This window comes from Somniosus microcephalus, chromosome 34, assembly GCF_052327205.1.
Source record: "Somniosus microcephalus isolate GS21.2 chromosome 34, FLI_Smic_1.0, whole genome shotgun sequence".
In the NCBI taxonomy this organism is placed as follows: domain Eukaryota; kingdom Metazoa; phylum Chordata; class Chondrichthyes; order Squaliformes; family Somniosidae; genus Somniosus; species Somniosus microcephalus.
In genome coordinates, this window is record NC_141020.1 from 22,889,629 (window position 1) to 22,912,063 (window position 22,435).

Below are 22,435 nucleotides of genomic sequence, written 5' to 3' on the forward strand. Positions count from 1 at the left end.
TATTTTTTGAAGTACTGAAGTTGAAATAGAGAATAGCCCTAGGATCTGTAATAGTATTAATGAGAGACCTTCTGTTTGCTGATTGGAGCACCGGCCCACATGATCCCAGGTACGTTTCCACACAGTGCGCCCCTGGGAGCCGTGGGCCACTACGCTGCCCTCTACTCCGCAGTGTCTGACAGAAACTTCTCGGAGGGGGTTTCCCAGCAGGTAAGTGCACATTTGGTTTGGATGCCGGTGGCGTAATCCTTAGTTACACCGCCGACCGCAAAATCCAGGCCTATGTTAATTTACCTTCTCTATAATCAGGTTCAGTAGCTGTTCCCATGCTCCCAGACTATGGACCTGATAACATCAGCATCATTCAGTATTTAATTAAGATTTTTCAGATAAAATAACCCAACACACATAAACCCATTTGAAAGCTACATAATTTATTTTAAGTAGGAACCTGATGCTTAGACTCACTGTATAATTATGAGGTGATTCTGGCGTTTAAAAACAACAGGCTAGATGTTTCAACTCACCAGTGTTCACAGTGAGGTAGATGAAGAACTCATACAAGCTGCTTTTGTCCAGGTAAATAACAGAAGGCAATGAGTCATATAAATTATCATGATAGAGCTTCCGGTAATCATATGTTTCCACATAGAATCCGCCCTTCGAGAGTTTGTTACTGGCCAGAAAGAAGTAGTAATGCTTGAATAGAAAGATAAAAAATATTATGAAAATAAAAATTAAATTTTCATTAGGTGATGTTCTTTTTTATAGGGATGTTGGCGCTAGTACTCACATTACATAATATAAAGGCTGTATTCTGTTACAAAGTCGTAACAAGCTAAAGGTTTAGATGACACTGCAAATCATGAGAGCAGCACTCAACGTTACCTGCATCCCAAGATGAGTTGCATCCTTGAACTCAAATCAGCCTGTATTATTTTATAGAACATGCTTGTGTGATGGTGTTAGTCCATTTTCAGTGTCTTTTGTCAGCAGTGAAAATGAACATCAACGTCAGGATTGAACCACACGGTTTTAACTGGAGCCATAGAAAGTCCTGTTTATGGTGGGCAGTTTGACGCTGCTGTATTTTTTGATCATCATAATGACCTACATCCAAAATGAGAAAGAGTTTCTCTCTATCTATTCTTATCAAATCCTTTACATAAGAAATAGGAGGAGTCGGCCATTTGGCCCCTCGCGCCTGCTCCGCCATTCAATAAGATCATGGCTGATCTTCTACCTCATCTCCACTTTCTTGCACTATCCCCATATTCCTTGATCCCCTTAATATCCAAAAATCTATCGATCTCTGTCTTGAATATACTCAATGACTGAATTTCCACAGCCCTCTGAGGTAGAGAATTCCAAAGATTCATCACCCTCCGAGTGAAGAAATTTCTCCTCATCTCAGTCCTAAATGGCCGACCCCTTATTCTGAGACTGTGACCCCTGGTTCTAGACTCCCCAGCCAAGGGAAACATCCTCACTGCATCTACCCTGTCAAGCCCTGTAAGAATTTTGTATGTTTCAATGTGATCACCTCTCATTCTTCTAAACTCTAGAGAATATAGGCCTAGTCTACTCAATCTTACAGGAGGAGGAGGCTTCTCAATGCTGGTGGAGCCCAGCACGTGAGTGCAAAAGACAAGGCTGAAGCGTTTGCAACCATCTTCAGCCAGAAGTGTCAAGTAGATGATCCATATCGGCCGACTCCTGAGGTCCCCACCATCACATAAGCCAATCTTCAGCCAATTCGATTCACTCCACATGATATTAAGAAACGGCTGAGCGGACTGGATACAGCAAAGGCTATGGGCCCCGACAACATCCCAGCTATTGTGCTGAAGACTTGTGCTCCAGAACTAGCCGCGCCTCTAGCCAAGCTGTTCCAGTACAGTTATAACACTGGCATCTATCCAACAATGTGGAAAACTGCCCAAGTATGCCCTGTCCACAAAAAGCAGGACAAATCCAATCCGGCCAATTACCGCCCCATCAGTCCACTCTCAATCATTAGCAAAGTGATGGAAGGTGTCATCGACAGTGCTATCAAGCGGCACTTACTCACCAATAACCTGCTCACTGATGCCCAGTTTGGGTTCCGCCAAGACCACTCGGCTCCTGACCTCATTACAGCCTTAGTCCAAACATGGACAAAGGAGCTGAATTCCAGAGGTGACTGCCCTAGACATCAAGGCAGCCTTTGGCCAAGTGTTGCATCAAGGAGCCCTAGTAAAACTGAAGTCAATGGGAATCGGGGGGAGTGTGATGGAGTACTCTCCGCTTGCCTGGATGAGTGTAGCTCCAACAACACTCAAGAAGCTCGACACTATCCAGGACAAAGCAGCCCGCTTGATTTGCACCCCATCCACCACCTTAAACATTCACTCCCTCCACCACCGGCGCACCGTGGCTGCAGTGTGTACCATCTACAAGATGCACTGCAGCAACTCGCCGAGGCTTCTTCGGCAGCACCTCCCAAACCCACAACCTCTTCCACCTAGAAGGACAAGGGCAGCAGGTGCATGGGAACACCACCACCTCCAAGTTCCCCTCCAAGTCACACACCATCCTGACTTAGAAGTATATCGCCGTTCCTTCATCATCGCTGGGTCAAAATCCTGGAACTCCCTGCCTAACAGCAATGTGAGAGTACCTTCACCACGGACTGCAGCGGTTCAAGAAGGTGGCTCACCACTACCTTCTCAAGGGCAATTAGGGATTGGCAATAAATGCTGGCCTTGCCAGCGACGCCCACATCCCATAAATGAATAAAAAAAATTCTCCTCTTAGGACAAGCCCCCCATCCCAGGAATCAGTTTTGTGAACCTTCGTTGCACTCCCTCTATGGCAAGTATATCCTTCCTTAGGTAAGGAGACCAAAGGTGTACACAATACTCCAGGTGTGGTCTCACCAGGACACTATATAATTGCAGTAAGACGTCTTTACTCAAATCCTCTTGTAATAAAGGCCAACATACCATTTGCTTTCCTAATTGCTTGCTGTACCTGCATGTTAACTTTCAATGATTCGTGTACAAGGACACCCAGGTCCCTCTGAACACCAACATTTCCCAATCTCTCACCATTTAAAAAATACTCTGCTTTTCTATTTTTGCTACCAAAGTGGATATCTTCACATTTCTTCACATTATATCCCATTTGCCATGTTCTTGCCCACTCACTTAGCCTGTCTATATCCCCTTGAAGCCTCTTTGTATCCTCCTCACAACTTACATTCCCACCCAGCTTTGTATCATCAGCAAACTTGGATATATTACATTTGGTCCCCTCGTCCAAATCATTGATGTAGATTGTGAATAGCTGAGGCCCAAGCACTGATCCTTGCGGTACCCCACTAGTTACAGCCTGTCAACCCGAAAATGACCCGTTTATTCCTGTTTTCTGTCTGTTAACCAATCCTCAATACATGCTAGTATATTACCCCCAGAAACATTTTTCCAACAGTAATATTGTACATTATACCTGAGCTTTCTGTGAATTTTTCCACCACCTCCATGTTGGATCATGAACTGGATCAGCATATGGCTGAAAGGAAATAAATCAATGAGCCATCAGCTGGATCGTAATCAACAAAAGCACAATCTGTTAAGTCTTTAAAGCCATTTATTGTGTAACATAAAGCTGCTTGGCCCTGACATTCCATGGGGTTTCTACTGGTATCCTGCCATAACTTGGCAGGAGAACAGTGAAACCCCCAATAAGGGGAGACCAGCCATATGCCAATTTTTGCAGTGTCTTGAAATGGGTGGCATTTTTGCCTGTCCCTTGCAAGGCAAATGAGGGGATGGGGCCAGGGATGGGTACACCCTAAACCATTTCAGTGACTGCTGGTATGCTGAGACAGGCTCCACAAGGGCACACTGAACGCCACCTGGCAAGGCCCTAGACTTCCGAAGAAGACAATTCAAAAAAATACTTCCTTAATTGAACCACTCCCCCGTGGGCCAATTTGAGCCAAGGGATGATGGGCCAGATGGACAACCCTGCCCTCCCAGGTGTGGTGATCTCCCTTCAGTTTCCTGGTAATTTGGGAAGATGGGTGCCAAAGAAGAGCTCCAAGTGGGAACTGCACCCACCAGCCCCATGCAAATGAGATGCCCCATCTCCCCCCATAACCTGGCAAGCTTCGACATGCATTAGTGTTAGAGGGCACTCCTTGTGTAATGGCTGGGATTACTGCCTGTGGAACTACAAGGCCACTATCTATGTACTACTTGGGCCTCTGAACTCATTCCCATACAAACGGCATTGCAGGAAGAGGCCAAGATGGTAAGTGGTGCTAGCAGCGCCCACAGTTAAGTGATGCAGTGGAGGATTGTGGCCTTGTGGGGGCAGCAGATCTCGGGGCGGGAGACTGGGCTTCAGGGGAGAATGTGGGCCCCAGGTGGCAGCTACTCAGCCTCGGGCGAGGTTGGGGGTCAGGGATCCTGGAGTTCGGGGCCATGAATGAATTAGATTGGGGACCGGGGATCTCAGGGCCAGGGTGAAGGGAGATCAGGCAACAGGGAGTATGGAGGTCAAGCCAGATGTGGAGGGAGATCGGGGTTGGGTACCATGGAGGTTGGGGCTGGGGTGGGGTGTGCAGGGAGGGAGATCAGGAGTCGGCAATCTTGAGCCTGGAGCAGTGGCGATCGGGGTGGGGGTGTTAATGTGGAGTTGAGAGGAGCACTCTAGCTCGTCCCACCCCCACATTCAGGTAAATGATTTACCTTTATTGTTGCAGGCGATCCCTAGGGCTGGTTTCCCTGAATAAACCCAGTGATGGCATGGGCTGCCTCAGGGCGAACCCATCTTCAAGCGGGGAGCTCAAGTAGGTGTTACGCCCCTTATTTTCATATGAAAAGGTTCTAATGCCTGCTTCAGGTGTGGGTAAAGGATGACTCTTATTTACAAAAACAAAATACAGGAAACTTTGGTTTATCCGGAGGTTGTATTTCCGGAATACTCGATCTAACGGCAAAAATCAGGAGCCATTTTCTGTAAGTTTTTTTAGATCTCGTTTTTTTTTCCCAGTCAGCCACTGCAGGGCCTGTAGCTATAGCAACAGCTTCAGCTACAGACGCTTGCAGCTGCAGCCGACTCTTTAGAAGCTGTTGCTAAGCAACAGTGTTTGTTGCCAGATACGGAGATGAAAACCTCCGTATGCTTCAACATTAACTTTGTATGTCCGGCAGTTTTGATAGATCGGCAACATGTCGGTCCCGTCGGTGCTGGATATCACAAAGTTTCCTGTACTACGGATGCTGGAAATCTGAAATAAAAACACAAAATGCTGGAAATACTCAGCAGGTCAGGCAGCATCTGTGGGGAGAGAAACAGAGTTAACGTTTCAGGTCGCTGACCTTTCGTCAGAACTGGAAAAAGTTAGAGATGTAACAGATTTTAAGCAAGTGCAGGGGTAGGGACAAGGGGAGGGGGAGGGGAGGAAAGAACAAAAGGGTGGAAGGCAGGAGTGATTAAATGACAAAAGATGGGACAAGTAACAAAAGCTGAGGTGTAAATGGGAATGTTAGAATCATCAACAGCTTACTCATGAAAAGAATAGGGGCAGAGGTTATGATCTGAAATTGTTGAACTTGATGTTGAGTCCAGAAGGCTGTAAAGTGCCAAATTGAAAGGTGCTGTTCCTGGTGCTTGCGTTGAGCTTCGTTGGAGCAGTTTAAAAGGTCGAGGAGTGAAAGGTCAGGGTGGAGCGGAGAATTAAAGTGACAGGCGACAGGAAGCTTGGGGTTACGCTTACGGACTGAACGGAGGTGTTCTGCAAAGTGGTCACTCAATCTGCATTCAGTTAAGGGTGGCGCTGTTGTTGCTTGGCAAACCAACCTCTACCTTGCGGAGGCTGAACGCCAACACTCTGACACCTCCTACTACCTCCCCCTGAACCATGATCCCATTACCGAACATCAAGCCATCGTTTCCAAGACTGTCACTGACCTCCTCCCCTCTGGAGATCTTCCCTCCACAGCCACCAACCTCATAGTTCCCCAACCTCGCACAGCCCGCTTCTATCTCCTTCCCAAGATCCACAAACAGGACTGCCCTGGTAGACCTATCGTTTGAGCCTGTTCTTGCCCCTTGGAACTAATTTCTTCCTATCTCAACTCTATTTTTTCTCCCCTTGTCCAGTCTCTTCCCACCTACATCCGCAACTCTACCACTTAGGAACAGGAGTAGGCCATTCAGTCCCTCAAGCCTGTTCAGCCATTCAATGAGATTCTGGCTGATCTGTGATCTAACTCCATATACCTGCCTTTGGCCCATATCCCTTGATAGCTTTGGTTAATAAAATGCTATCAATCTCAGATTTAAAATTAACAATTGATCTAGCATCAATTGCCATTTGCGGAAGAGAGTTCCAAACTTCTACCACCCTTTGTGAGTAGAAGTGTTTCCTAATTTCACTCCTGAAAGGTTTGGTTCTAATTTTTAGACCATGCCTCGTAGACCTAGAATCTCTAACCAGCTGAAATAGTTTCTCTCTATCTACCCTATCTGTTCCCCTTAATATCTTGAAAACTTCGATCAGATCACCCCTTAACCTTCTAAATTCCAGGGAAAATAACCCTAATTTGTGTAATCTCTCCTCGTAACTTAACCCTTGAAGCCCAGGTATCATTCTGGTAAACCTACGCTGCACTCCCTCCAAGGCCAATATATCCCTTGGTGCCCAGAACTGCTCACAGTGCTCCAGGTGTGGTCTAACCAAGGTTTTGTATAGCTGCAGCATAACTTCTACCTCCTTGCATTCTAGTCCTCTAGATATAAAGGCCAGCATTCCATTAGACTTTTTGATTATTTTCTGTACCTGTTCATGACATTTTAATGATCTATGTACCTGGACCCCCAAGTCTCTTCGGACATCCACTGTTTTAGCTTTTCACCATTTAGAAAGTACCTTGTTCTATCCTTTTTAGGTCCAAAGTGGGTGACCTCACATTTGCTTACATTGAAATCCATTTGCCACAGTTTTGCCCATTCACTTAATCTATTAATATCCTTTTGTAATTTTATGCTTTCATCTATACTGCCTACAATGCTGCCTATCTTTGTGTCATCGGCAAATTTGGATATATGACTTTCTATGCCATCATCTAAGTCGTTAATAAATATTGTGAATAGTTGAGGCCCCAACACAGATCCCTGCGGAACACCACTAGTCACGTCCTGCCAATTTGAGTACTTACCCATTATCCCTACTCTCTGTCTCCTGCCGTTCAGCCAATTTCCTAACCAATAATTTGCCCTCAATTCCATGGGCTTCTACCTTAGATAACAGTCTTTTATGTGGGATTTTATCAAATGCCTTCTGGAAGTCCATATAAATAACATCCATAGACATTCCCCTGTCCACTACTTTAGTCACCTCTTCAAAAAATTCAATTAGGTTTGTCAGACACGACCTAACTTTCACAAATCCATGCTGGCTCTCTTTGATCAACTGAAAATTTTCGAGGTGTTCAGCCACCAATCCTTAATTATAGACTCTAGCAATTTCCCGACAACAGATGTTAGGCTAACTGGTCTATAATTCCCTGGTTTCCCTCTCTCGCCATTCTTAAAAAGCAGAGTGACATGTGCAAATTTCCAATCGAAAGGGACGGTTCCTAAATCTAGAGAACTTTGGAAGATTATAGTTCGGGCATCTGCAATGTGCTCACCTACTTCTTTTAAAACCCTGGGATGGAAACCACCTGGTCCTGGGGATTTGTCACTCTTTAGTGTCATTATTTTCTTCATTACTGTTATTTTACTTACATTAATTTTATTGAGTGCCTGTCTGTGATTCAATAATAATTTCCCTAGGATTCCCCTTGACTTTAACAGTTACCAGGCCCCGTCTCCTTTTCACCATGGACGTACAATCCCTCAACACCTCCATCCCCCAGCAGGATGGCCTGAGAGCGCTCCACTTCTTCCTTGAACAGAGGCCCAACCAGTCCCCATCCACCACCACCCTCCTCTGCTTGGCTGAAATTGTTCTCACATTGAACAACTTCTCCTCTGACTCCACTCACTTCCTCCAAATTAAAGGTGTTGCTATGGGAACCCACATGGGTTCTAGATATGCCTGCCTTTTTGTGGGATATGTGGAATTTTCTTTGTTCCAGTCCTACTCAGGTTCCCTCCCTCACCTCTTTTTCCAGTACATTGATGACTGTATAAGTGCATTTTCCTGCTCTCGCCCTGAACTAGAAAATTTCATTCACTTTACTTCCAATTTCCACCCTTCCCTCACCTTCACATGGCCCATCTCTGCCTCTTCCCTTCCTTTCCTTGACTTCTCCGTCTCCATTTCTGGGGACAGGCTATTGACAAACATCCACTATAAGCCCACTGACTCCCACAGCTATCTGAACTACACTTCCTCCCACCCCAGTAAGGACTCTACTCCATTCTCCCAGTTACTCTGTCTCCATCACATTTGTTTTGACAATGCCACCTTCCATACTAGTGCTTCCGATATGTCTTTCCTCAACCGAGGATTCCCCTCTACCATGGTTGACACGGCCCTTGACCATGTCCGTTCCATTTCCCGCACTTCTGCTCTCACCCCTTCCACTCCCCCCCCAGAACCACGATAGGGTTCCCCTTGTCCTCATCTTCCACCCCACCAGCCTCCACATTCAACGGATCATCCTCCGCCATCAAACACATCTCACCTCCCCTTTCAGCATTCTGATGGGACTGCTCCCTCCGCGACACCCTGATCCACTCCTCAATCACCCTAACACCCCTCCCCTTCCCAAGGCACCTATCCGTGCAAGCACAGGATCAGAGGGTGTAGAATTCTTAAAGTGCATCCAGGAGAGCTTTTTGAGCCAGCATGTAGAAAGTCCTACAAGAGAGGGGGCAGTACTGGACCTAATTCTAGGGAATGTGGCCGGCCAAGTGGAAAAAGTGCTAGTAGGTGAGCACTTTGGTGACAGTGACCATAATATGGTGAGATTTAAGGTGGTCATGGAAAAGGACAGGGATGGGCCAGAAATAAAGGTTCTAAATTGGGGGAAGGCCGATTTTAATAGGATAAGGCAGGATCTGGCCAAAATGGACTGGGATCAGCTACTTGTAGGAAAATCCACATCGGAGCAATGGGAGGCTTTCAGAAGGGAGATTGAAATCATACAATGGCAACATGTTCCCGTAAAGGTCAAGGGTGGTTCCAAAAACCACAGGGAACGTTGGATGTCAGGGGATATACGAGAATGGACTAGGAAAAAAAGGAGGGCTTTTGGCAGATACAAAAGGCTAAAGACGGAGGAAGCCCTAGAGGAGTACAAAAAGTGCAGGGGGATACTTAAAAAAGAAATTAGGAGATCAAGGAGGGGCCATGAAATAACACTGGCGAACAAAATAAAGGAAAATCCTAAGATGTTTTATAAGTATATTAAGGGTAAGAGGATAACTAGGGAAAAAATAGGGCCCATTAGGGACAAAAGTGGTAATCTGTGTGTGGAGCCGGAAGATGTAGGAGGGGTTCTAAATGAATTTTTTGCATCTGTTTTCACTATGGAGGAGGACGATGTAGACATAGAAATAGAGCGGGGGGACTGTGATATGCTCGAACATATTAACGTCGAGAGGGAGGAGGTATTGGCGGTTTTAGCAGGCCTAAAAATGGATAAATCCCCAGGCCCGGATGAAATGTATCCCAGGCTGCTGTGTGAGGCAAAGGAAGAGATTGCGGGGGCTCTAACACATATATTCAGGACCTCTCTGGCCACAGGGGATGTGCCAGAGGACTGGAGAACCGCTAATGTAGTACCATTATTCAAGAAGGGAAGTAGGGAAAAACCGGGGAACTACAGGCCAGTGAGCCTAACATCAGTGGTAGGAAAATTATTGGAAAAAATTCTGAGGGACAAAATTAGTCTCCACTTGGAGAGACAAGGATTAATCAGGGATAGTCAGCATGGCTTTGTCAAGGGAAGATCATGTCTGGCTAATTTGATTGAATTTTTTGAGGGGGTGACCAGGTGTGTGGATGAGGGTAACGCAGTGGATGTGGTATACATGGATTTCAGTAAGGCCTTCCATAAAGTCCCGCACAGGAGACTGGTCAAGAAGGTAAGAGCCCATGGAATCCAGGGTGCCTTGGCACATTGGATACAAAACTGGCTTAGTGGCAGAAGGTAGAGGGTGATGGTCGAAGGTTGTTTTTGTGACTGGAAGCCTGTGGCCAGTGGGGTGCCACAGGGATCGGTGCTGGGTCCCTTGCTGTTTGTGGTCTACATTAATGACTTGGATATGAATGTAAAAGGTATGATCAGTAAGTTCGCGGATGATACAAAAATTGGTAGGGTGGTAAATAGCGAGGAGGGTAGCCTCAGTCTGCAGGACGATATAGATGGGTTGGTCAGATGGGCGGAACAGTGGCAAATGGAATTTAACCCGGAAAAGTGCGAGGTGATGCACTTTGGGGGGACTAACAAGGCAAGGGAATACACAATGAATGGTAAGACCCTAGGCAAGACGGAGGTGCAGAGGGATCTGGGTGTGCAAGTACACAGATCCCTGAAGGCGGCGGAACAGGTGGATAAGGTGGTAAAAAAGGCATATGGGATACTTGCCTTCATTAGCCGAGGCATAGAATATAAGAGCAAGGAGGTTATGATGGAGCTGTATAAAACACTGGTTAGGCCACAGCTGGAATACTGTGTGCAGTTCTGGTCGCCACACTACAGGAAGGATGTGATCGCTTTGGAGAGGGTGCAGAGGAGATTCACCAGGATGTTACCAGGGCTGGAGCGCTTCAGCTATGAAGAAAGACTGGGCAGATTGGGTTTGTTTTCCTTGGAGCAGAGGAGGCTGAGGGGGGACATGATTGAGGTGTACAAAATTATGAGGGGCATAGATAGGATGGATACTGAGGAGTTTTTTCCCTTAGTAGAAGGGTCAATAACTAGGGGGCATAGATTCAAGGTAAAGGGCGGGAGGTTTAGAGGGGATTTGAGAAAGAACTTTTTCACCCAGAGGGCGGTTGGAGTCTGGAACTCACTGCCTGAAAGGGTTGTGGAGGCAGGAACCCTCACAACTTTGAAGAAGCATTTGGATGAGCACTTGAAATGCCATAATATACAAGGCTACGGACCAAATGCTGGAATATGGGATTAGATTAGACAGGGCTTGATGGCCGGCACGGACACGATGGGCCGAAGGGCCTCTATCCGTGCTGTATAACTCTATGACTCTATGCAACACCTGCCTTTTTACCTCTTCCTTTCCACTCTCCCGGGCCCCAAACACTCCTTCCAGGTGAAACAGCAATTTACTTGTACTTCTTGCAAGTTAGTATATGGAATTCGCTGCTCACGAGGCAGTTTCCTGTACATTGGGGAGACCAAATGCAGATTGGGTGACCGCTTTTCAGAACACCTCTGTTCAGTCCATAAGCGTGACCCTAGCTTCCAGTTGCCTGTCACTTTAATTCTCCACTCCACTTTCACTCTGACCTCTCGGTCCTCAGCCTCTTACATTGTTCCAGCGAAGCTCAACGTAGCTCGAGGAACAGCACCTCATCTTTCGATTAGGCACTTTACAGCCCTCTGGACTCAACATAGAGTTCAACAATTTCAGCCCCTATATTTTCACATGGCAGCTGTTGATGATTCTGCCATTCCCATTTACACCTCTTTATTTTCTTTATTTGTCACATTACCATCTCTTTTTGCCTTGCTCCATCATCCCTTTTGTCGTTCAATCACTCCTGCCTTCCACCCTATCACAGACCTTCCCTTTTGTTCTTTCCTCCCCTCCCCCTTGTCCATGCCCCTGCACTTGCTTAAAATCTGTTACATCTCTTTTTCCAATTCTGATGGTCATCGACCTGAAACGTTAACTCTGTTTCTCACTCCACAGATGTTGCCTGACCTGCTGAATATTTCCAGCATTTTCTGTTTTTATGCCTTATTTATCCTTTTCCAATATGGTGGGCAACTTACTTCTGGTAGTGATAGCCCACTCCAATTCCCCTTCCAGGACTTACCTGAGGGCCACTGACAGCATGGTAGGCAGCTCGACGTGAAGTCTTTACTTAGACGAGCTGTCTATGGAAGCATGACCAGCGCCGGAAGCTTGAGCCGAGTATGTTGAGGAGGCCTGAGGGCCAATTTTCATCAATCCTCTTGGTTTGGGTGCGCGTTGGTCGTGCAGCACTGAGTAGGGCCCAAAAGCGGGCCCAGACTAATTTCGACTGCCATCATTCACCAATTTTATAATCTCTACAAAAGATTTAGTCAAGTTGGTGAGACAGGGCTTCCTTTTCCAGAAGCCATTCTGGGATTCCCTAATAACCTCTGTTGTATCTAGATTATCATACAACACATCTCTACCTTCTAACAACTTGTCAATTCTGAAGTTAAACTGATAGACTTATAGTTTCCTGGTTCTGACTTACTACTCTTTTGAAATATAGGTACCACATGGGCCTCTCTCCAATCCATGAGAAAAATTCCAGATCTCATTGAGTTGTTAAATATATGAGCCAGTGGCTCACCTAATACAGCCCATTTCTTTTAGCACCCTAAGGTGAGTGCCATCAGAGTCAGTAGCCTGATCTGCTTTAAGAGCCCTAATTATAGCAAGAACTATTTCTACAGTACATCCATTTCTGCACATTCGATTGGAACATAACCTCTATGTAACAACACTAGAAATTCAGCTTCATCTGCAGTAGTGAAGAATTATTAAAACTAATCATTGAAAACTTTAGCTGTCTCTTGGGACTCCACCCAAATCTGCCCTGCAGAATCCTGCAGTGGCCCTACACAGTCTTTGATGACTCCCTTGCTCCTAACTTTTGATGATTCTCTCACTATTAAATAGCTAAAAAGGCCCTGGTGTTACTGTCAGAACCTATCCACTATCCCCTTTTCCAATGTTATTTTGGCAAATTCCAATAGATTTTGTTGCCGGAACTCAATCTGATACCTATCCCTGTTTTCTTGAGACTTGTTTACCTTGTACCTGGAAAATATTTCCGCCTTAGTTTACTTTAGCTTTGGACATCACCATTTAGCCACTTGGCTTTTATTTTACCAGGAGCCTTTCTTTTGACTTGAGGGACATCCATGGCTTCCTTATGCATAAAAATGGTTTTAATAATACTCCATTTTTCATTGGTGCTGCAATTAGTCCTGCTAGTAGAATCCCCCAATCAATCTTATTCAAATCCTCAGTCATTTTTGTAAACTCATCCCTCTTATGATCAATGATATGGGTTAGCTTAGTAAGTTTCCTTACTCTATAATAGGTGGAATGCAGCCATAACAGTCCATGGAGCAGGCCCTGATAGACAGTCAGTGACAGGTTATTGTACAGTCCACTGTTGGAAAAGATCCACGGTGGCTCGGCCATATAGTGCTGCATTCGGTTGTACAACTGGGAGTGAGATAAGGTTTGAATCCGCATTATTCCAAAAGGACAATTGTCTAAAAACGAGATGTAGTTAACATCGCTGTAAAAGAAGTGGATAGGCCATAATTTATTTTTTTACATAAGATTTGGTTACACTGTGAAATTAAAGCCTGTAAAACATAAGCTCATTAATAAATGGCTAGCTTTATTATTAAACAGGTCCAGCAGCAAAAGTGAAAAAGATACGACAAGTCCTGCCTTACATTCAAAATTAAATTTCTAACCATGAGCCTTTGTATTATCCTTCTTTTGTGGTTTATACTCCAAAGAATAAATGGAAGCCCAAAATTGCATCAGGGTCCTATGTATGTCACAGGACTCCAATTTGCATGGGCTAAATGAAGTGCCCACCTGTTCTTGCTGGGCAACTGAGCCGCTATGTGGAAGGGCCCTAACAAAATGGTGGCGCTCAAGACATCAATGGGAATGGGGTGGTAAGTGCTGTGCTGCGATTCTCAGCATGCTACTGCCCTGTTCCCACCCGAAAACAGATGAAAATCAGCGCCACTGTGTTAACAGCTGTGCCACAAATTCTGCTCTCTTGTCACCTCCCCTGTGCTCGCTGACCTACACTGGCTCCCAGTTAAGCAACGCCCAAATTTTAAAATTCTCATCCTTGTTTTCAAATCCTTCCATGGCCTCACCCCGCCTTATCTCTGTAATCTCCTCCAGCCTGATAATCCACACTAAGAACTCTGCGCTCCGCCTATTCTGGCCTTTTGAACATCTCCCAAACCACCTAGAAGGACAAGGGCAGCAGGTGCATGGGAACACCTTCCCGACTTGGAAATATATTGCAATTCCTCATTGTTGCTGGGTCAAAATCCTGGAACTCCCTCCCTAACAGCACTCTGGGAGTACCTTCACCTCACGGACTGCAGCCGTTCAAGAAGGTGGCTCATCATCACCTTCTCAAGGGCAATTAGGGATGGGCAATAAATGCTGGCCTTGCCAGTGACGCCCACATCCCATAAATGAATTTTTAAAAATTTGCATTGGCAATGGGCCAAACGCCTGTTTCAGGTGAGTGCCCTGGATGACTACCGGGTATCCTAACCAATATGGTGTGTGGGGCTTTCAGAGTTGAATGGAACTTCCACTGAGTTGAATGAGCAGGGACACACAACACTGACCCTTTACTGCCTGAAAAAATGGCCCGTAATTTTAAAATTAGGATGTAGCACCTCCAGGAGACTGCCATAGGAATTCCTGGACTCTGGTATGTAATTTATATGGTGTACATATCCACCCTTGTATTGCTCATAAGTTAAATGGCATGCTGTTTTGTAGGGACAAGAGTTGCATACCATGTAATACAGAATGTTTTATTGGGCTAAGGCGGAGCTGTGCTCTTTAGGACAGAAAGTCTGATTGTTATTAAGGAAACGCAAGCTTAGGTCACTTTGCAATATGTCAATATGCAATGTGCTCGTCAGTTTCAGCTGCAGGTCAGAAGCACCCAGCATTAAATAATTGACTTTTTCTCCTTTTTAAAGATTGTTTTGCATCACTAACAAAGTGCAATGTCTGTAGTGTGACATCTGTATGCACTGACATTGATTTATAACATCTTACGAGTAGATCTCGAGGCGTTGATCACAGGAAGTCCAAGGATAAGTTGTTTGATGAGGACAAAGAGAATTATATGATAAATAATGGAGAATGTGTCCTTGTGAACTGCATAGAATATACAACACAGAAACATTTGGCCCAACCAGCCTGTGCTGGTGTTTAACTCCTCACGAGTCAATGTAAACTTTATAGAATTTACAATAAAATGAATTTAAGTAATTAGACAGTGGGATACAATTGTATATTACAATGTATAGATATATTTTGGAGGAAAAAATAAGTTAATTAATACAATTAATGAATGTGAAATTTATAAAATTGTCTAATGAAATGTATATGTAAGGGACTCGGAGGAATTTTCCAGATTTTTCCCCCTAATTGGCCTGGGTTTCTAGCTAGGTTTTCCTCTTTTCTAGATCACATGGCTTTCGGGTGGGGTACTGGGGAGTGTATAGGGAGAAATTCGTTTTAGCCAGTAAAGTTGCCGGTGGAGTTAACAGCCGCTGAAAATGGCCGCAACGCTAATGGAGCAAAATGCACCTGGGGGGATGGAGATTGTTGGCGCAGTGCGCCGTGCAATGCAGTCTTGGTGGCGTTGCGGAGGCATCCGACCCGAAGTTCGTGTGCAGGAGCGGCGTTTGAGCCTCGCACAGCCTCTGGAAGCGAGGCTGTGGAGCACGCAAGGAACTGTGGGCAATGAAGCAGTCCAAGAATTAAAGGGGCCATGCACACTGAAGCAATACAAATTAAAATGAAGTAAAACAATGCAGTTTTTAGCCCTTCCAGCCTTTAAAAAAAATATTTAACATTAAAAAGAAGTCCCAGTGAATATTCAGCTCTGAAAGCTGAATTCCCTTCCGAACCTCAATAAAAAGGGAAAAAATCCTCAGCACTAACACAAATGGCTCAGCAAGCCAGGGAATGGGCACACAGCACTCCAGCCTTGTACAAGGGGGTTAACACTCCAAAACGGGCCCTCTACCCACAGGGGCCAGGAGCCCACCACAAAGAACGATGTGGGAGTACATCACCGAGGCCATCACTGCCAGCAGTGTCGCCCCCACCACCTGGCTCCAGTGCCCAAAGAAGCTTCATGACCTCAGACCACTGGTAAGGTCAGTGAATGCATCTTCAAAAGCCGTTTCCTACCAACTGCACCACTAGCCTCATACAGCGCTCAATGCACAACCCCCACCTCCAATCACTCACCTACTAACAATCTGCACCAATCACAAGGCACATCTCCCATTCCTAGCCTCACCTCATCCCCTTGGAGGAGACGGTGCTGGCAATTCTTGGCAGGGGCATGGCTGAGCCCTTGGCCAGTGGCGGGGCCGAAAGGATAAAAGATGCTGGTATCCTCATATGTTATCCTCCTTTTGGCCTGCACCTCATGCTTTCCCACTCTCCCATCACAACTCCTTCCTTGTGCCTTCCTCATTTCACACACCCAAGAAATGCAGCCTGCCCAGCCAGTGGGTGACCAAGAAGAGGAAGAGGAGAGTGAAGAACAAGAAGATGATGATTGATTTGACACTCCCAGTCACCAGCTCAAGGTCAACCAGCAAGGACATTTGCAGTGTCCTCCACTGAAAGTCACCAGCCTTCCACCAGCCACTGGGGTAGCACTGCATGACATCAGTAGGATAGGCAAAGGCACACACAAGACACTAAGAGAATGCATAAGGGTGATGAGTTGATTTCTTGATGTCACATTGGATGGATAGACGGTTAGAGTTGGAAAGTTTGCTTTGTGGTGGCTTTCATTTCAGCATCGTGGCCAAGAGGACGCTGTGATGGTCAGTAACAGATGTAAGGTAAGGTGTGGGACTGATGTTGAAAGGGGAATTGGGGTTGTGGTCACTGGGACCGCAGGCGGATGATTCCATCCTGGATATCCCACCACAAAGGGGCTGTCTGGGATGCATCCTTCCGTCTGATTCCTCCTCTTCGGCTTCCTCCTCTTCTGTGTCTTCCTCTTCCCTTATCAAGCGGATGCTGTAAATGTGAAATGACAACATAAAATGCTGGAAATACTCAGCTGGTCAGGCAGCATCTCGACCTGAGACGTGAACTCGGTTTTTCTCTCCACGGATGTTGCGTGACCTGCTGAGTATTTGCAGCATGTTCGGTCTTCTCAAAGGCCTTAATTTACCATCTGAGCCCTTGCAAGCAGCACTCCTTACACACTTTTCACATCTATTGCAGCAAGCCACCACTTCAATAAAATTAAAAAAAAACAGTCCAAAAACCTTAAATTCAAACTTACCTGAATGATGTGTGTGTCCCTTTAATAGGTACTGTAAGGAATTAGCACATGCTAGCAGGGTTGGGGTTATTTGTCTCTGGCCAGTCAGAAGCCTCTGAGCTGCTCCAGGGACCCCCGTGCGGTTTTGAAGCGCTCCCATATTCCTGGTTCTGACCGCCGGACTTATTCGGTAGCGATGTGGACAGAAAAAAAAAATGTGACTCGTGGTTTGGGTGCAAAACAGACCAGTATTTATTGAAACAAAAAGAAAGAAACAACTTAAAAATCGGTACAGCACAGCTATGCCTGGTACAGCACTTTTGCTTAATGCAGTACACTCAGTGTCCACTAGAGTGCTCTTTGCTCAGTGCAACACTGCTTTATATACAGCACTTTAAAAACAGCTACAGTGTTTACCACAGCACTTCTCTGCTAGGTGCAACACTCCTTTATTAAAATACAGCACTTTTAAATACAGCCACTCAGTGTCCACTGGAGCACTTCTCTGCTCAGTGCAACACTCCTTTATTTAAATAGCACTTTTAATATAGAAACACCTTGCTCACTACAGCACCTTTGCTTAGTGGTTTTTACTTAAAAACAACACTTTAATACAGCTACTTTCAGTGTTCACTGAAGCACTTCTCTGCTTAGTGCAACACTGTTACTTAAATAGGGGAGGAGAGAACTGACACAACGAGGGAAGATCGACTAAAATCACAGTTCTAACAAAATACCCACTTAATTCCCACCTCTATACCTATTCTAAGTTGCCTTGTAAAGGGGCCAGAAAAATATATGCTCACCAATGAAAATGCCTTCTCCATGCCCTGCGTTCTTTGATCTTCACTGCCCCGAAGTAAAAACACCCGAGTATTTTAAAAGTAAGCTGCTGGTGTTCCACTTCTTCAGGCAGGCTCCCACGTTGTAGAGAGCACGGAGGTGAGGCCACAGAGAGAGAGATGGCTTCTGAGAAGCTATCTTTTATACCCCAATTTGGGGCCGAAATGTTCCCGCCCAGATCCGGATGTATCTGGGCTAAAACAAAAGGGATCCAAGCTGCCCCATTGTTTAGGATGGGTTTGGATGAATTACCCATTCGTTTAAACTGTTCCTTTTCAGTTTAAATGTGTCTTCAATTGTCTGTGATGGGCTCTCGAATAAAGCTGCAGTGGTTTGAAATGTGTCCATTTCCTTGATTGCTTGAGTAAATAGCCTTGAAGGTATTGTAAACAGAAAGTCATTGTCCTTGTGGTCAGACTGAAACCAGTCTCAAGTGGTCAGTCTCAAGTGGTTAATCCTTTGTGTAGCAGTTTCTGTAAACACATCGATTGTCTCTGCAGGGAGGGGAAACTCCCTGAACTGCCTTTGATTGGCAGTCTGGCCAGCCATCTTTGATCTTCACCTTTTTCACAGACACACACACAAGCTGCCTTTTCAAGTCCTTTGTCTTTTGCCATGCGGTCTGGTGGCCATTTTGATCCCCTGGATTTTTAAAGGTATATTACCCAGGTATTCTTTAATCAAAATTAATCTTCAGAACTGTAGGAAATTTCAAAATTATTGCGAAATCCTACAGTACAGACATTGCCACTGTCAGCATGCTTGCATGCCAGTTTAACCTGGTGTGCTTAGGACCAAGCGCTGAATTCAGCGCGAAGGTCGAAGTTCGGGCTTATGACGTAAAGTCGGCATTGCACGCCAATTTACGTCACAATGCCACCATTTCGTTTAGGATGGCGCTGTCAGTTACTGGCAGCACAAATGTAAGGATGAAAATGGCGGCCGCCATTGGAACCGCCAGCAGCTAGCAAATAAGCGGTGGTGGCCGTTTTAGTGCTATTTAATGGCGCTATGGAGTGGTTCTAAGGCCACGAATGTCTCGCCCTATATATTTTGATACACAGGGCATTGCAGTTGTATGGGACAGGCTGGATGGACCAGAGGGTCTTTTCCTGTCCATCATTGTTTATATGTTCGCAATGAATATATAGTTCGTATACATCTATATACAGAGGGTTGTGAATCTTTGGAATTCTCTACCCGAGAGAGCTGTGGATGCTCAGTCGTTGAGTATATTCAAGACAGAGGTTGATAAATTTTTGGGAACTAAGGGAATTAAGGGATATGGGGATAGTGCAGAAAGGTGGAGTTGAGGTAGATCAGCCACGATCTTGTTGAATGGCAGAGCAGACTCGAAGGGCCAAGTGGCCTACTCCAGCTCCTATTTCTTATGTTCTTAAAACTGGTACATGGGTTGCCTGTTCCAATGAAAAGTCCAATGTAAATATTCCTATGTTAAGATTCTCATATTAAAATGTCCATAAGTAGCTTTGATTGTGACACTTCCCAAACTGCCAGTAGGTGGTGCTCCAATATTTGATCACTGTAATGCTCCTTGAAAATGCTTTGAATCTTCAGTATGCAGTTGCAGGCACTAATAGTACCATGGTGAGCCCACCCATCAATTTCTTTATTCTTCACCCCCCCCCCACCCCCGGTCAACAGCAGTGTTATCATGGGTGTCCAACTGCTTTAGAATATTTTAAATGCCAAACACATTGGCTGGAATTTTCCCGCTGCCGTGCATGCGGGATTGGAGGCAGGTCGCCAGTAAAAGTCGGAGAAAAAGGGAGCACATCGGGAACCTGCCGTCAACCCACCTCCTCACGCCTTTAACTCGGGCGCGTTTTGCCAGCGTGGGACGGACCCGAATGGCAGAGGCGGGTGACCTACTTTAGCTCATTAAAACCTTGTTGTCAGACCCTTAACAGTGTTTTTTTACCATACCTTAAGCTCTTCAATGGTTGATATAGTAATCTGGGATATTATGATTAAGGTTATCCACCAGGTGGTGCTGTAGCCAATGCTGCTGCTAAGGTCAGAGGTTTGCTTCCTGTCAAGGTCAGCAAAGGTGGAATGCCAGGATGCAGGCCTGATGTATGTGTTTCCCAGTTGTTAATAAAGTACTCGTGTTAATTCTAAGATATCACCTCTTTGAGTCCTTGTTCCACCTCATGGATTTATCACATTTGGCGACGAGGCAACTAAAGGACCCTGCATAAAGAAGAAAAGTCTGCCGGGATGTTTAAACAACAAAATCACGAGCTAAAGTTAGCTACAAGCTGGAAGAGAGCATGGCTGCCACGGTAGGAACGGTTTCCGCTTTTGATATTCAAGCACAGACCTGGGAAGAATACTGTGAAGTGTTGGGTTATTTTTTCGAAGCAAATGAAATAAATGATGCCGGAAAAAGGAAAGCAATTCTGCTTAGTTCAGTGGGAAGCCATACCTACAGTTTGATGAAAAATCTGCTCAGTCCTGAAAAGCCTGGAGACAAATCATTTGTTGAATTAGTGGCATTGCTAAAAGAACATTTCAACCCTAAGCCTAGTGAGATTGTACAGCGGTTCAAGTTTAATTCAAGGAACAGGGAAGAGGAAGAGAGTGTAATGGATTATGTAGAGGTGTTGCGTAAATTAGCACAAGATTGCAATTATGAGAACAACCTGAAGGAAATGCTGCGAGATAGGCTAGTTTGCGGAATAATGGACGACCGAATGCAGAGCAGATTATTATCCGAGACTGGGCTTACTTATGAAAAAGCATTGGAACTTGCTCAAGCCACAGAGACAGCGAACCGAGATGTAAAAGAAATACAGGGTTCAGACAGGGCTAATGCTACACAAGTTGCAGGTCAGGTTTGTTGTATCCGTGTGTTAATGGAGACACGGAATGCAGGAGTTGGTTTAACAGGTGTTTACTGAACAAAGTCTGGAGGTGAACTAAAAGATACAAGACACTATACAGGCTTATATACCCGAGTGGTCACTACCGGTATTACAGTACACAGGGGCTCTTAAAGGTACATACACTACAATTCCTCCCCTTTTAGATAATTAGTACATAACATTTTAAGTAATCATTAATTAACATGTTTACAAGAACAATAATCTACACATTTGCTGCAGTTAATCAATTATAAGTCAGTCTCTCTGGAGGCTTCCTGACTCGGTCCGGATAACGCCTCGGTGGTGTAGTAGTTTTCGGTGGTGTAGTAGGTTCTTTTGGCAAGGTCGATTCGGCTTGAATGCCAGTGTCGGGTTCATCTGGTTCCAGTATCACCGGATCGGAGGTAGATACTATGGGTATCTCTGCTTCATCATTAGGCATATAGAGTTGTGGTGTAGGTTGTCCCTTTTCGGATGACTCTATGATCTGGTCAGCATGGCGCCTTATTATGCTTTCTCCAATGTCCACGGTATACATCAGCGGACCTAGTCATGTGCAAATAGTTCCAGGCTGCCATTTCTCGGTACGGTAGTCCGGGGCCAAAACTTGTTGACCTATCTGGAAGGTTCTAGTTGGCCTTTCATTCATGCCTTGAAATTGTCGGTTCTCTACATCCCTTCTGATGTTTGGCTTGATCAAATCCAGCCAGCATCTTAGTCTTCTATTGAAAAACATCATGGCGGGAGTTTGGTTTGTAACCACATGTGTTGCATTCCTGTACGCAAACAAGAAATTATCTACCTTATGTTGTAGATTTATGTCTTCATTACCCATGGCCTTTATGGCCTTCTTGAAGGTCTGGACAAACCTTTCAGCTAATCCATTGGTGGCGGGATGGTATGGGGCAGACGTGTAGTGCTTAACCCCATTGTTTTTTAAGAACTTCCTGAATTCTTCGGACACAAATTGCGATCCATTATCAGAACAGATCTGTTCAGGCAGCCCATTCCTGGCAAATATGGTCCTTAATACTGTGATGGTTTTTTCCGTGGTGGTGGAGGACATCTTTATTACCTCCGGCCACTTGGAGTGTGTATCAACCGCGATTAAGAACATTGAGTCCATAAATGGACCAGCAAAGTCGATATGTACCCTTTGCCATGGAGATGAGGGCCACTCCCATGGATGTAGAGGGGCTTGTGGTGGGGCGTTTTGGACCTTCTGGCATCCTAGACAGCTCTTGTTCATTTCTTCGATGTCTCCATCGATACCTGGCCACCACACAAATGCTCTGGCTAGGTTCTTCATTTTCACTCCACCCAGATGCCCCTCGTGAAGCTCCTTTAGCACTTTATCCTGGAGCTTGGGTGGAATCACCACTCTGGATCCACACATCAAGGTTCCTCGGCACACTGACAGCTGTTCTCTTCTTTGCGAGAATGC

At 45.4% G+C, this 22,435-nt stretch overlaps 1 protein-coding gene across 1 annotated transcript in view; it reads right to left on the bottom strand.

Annotated features, from left to right (window-relative positions):
• Positions 1-22,435, bottom strand: part of LOC147096877 (cation channel sperm-associated auxiliary subunit gamma-like) — a 297,982-nt gene that overhangs the window by 85,386 nt on the left and 190,161 nt on the right. The window contains exons 10-13 of the mRNA XM_085973141.1: positions 15,553-15,699; positions 13,267-13,480; positions 3,490-3,552; positions 528-699 (exon numbers count right to left, since the gene is read on the bottom strand). Coding sequence (XP_085829267.1) covers positions 528-699; positions 3,490-3,552; positions 13,267-13,480; positions 15,553-15,699 — 596 coding nt within the window. The remainder of the gene's footprint in view (positions 1-527; positions 700-3,489; positions 3,553-13,266; positions 13,481-15,552; positions 15,700-22,435) is intronic.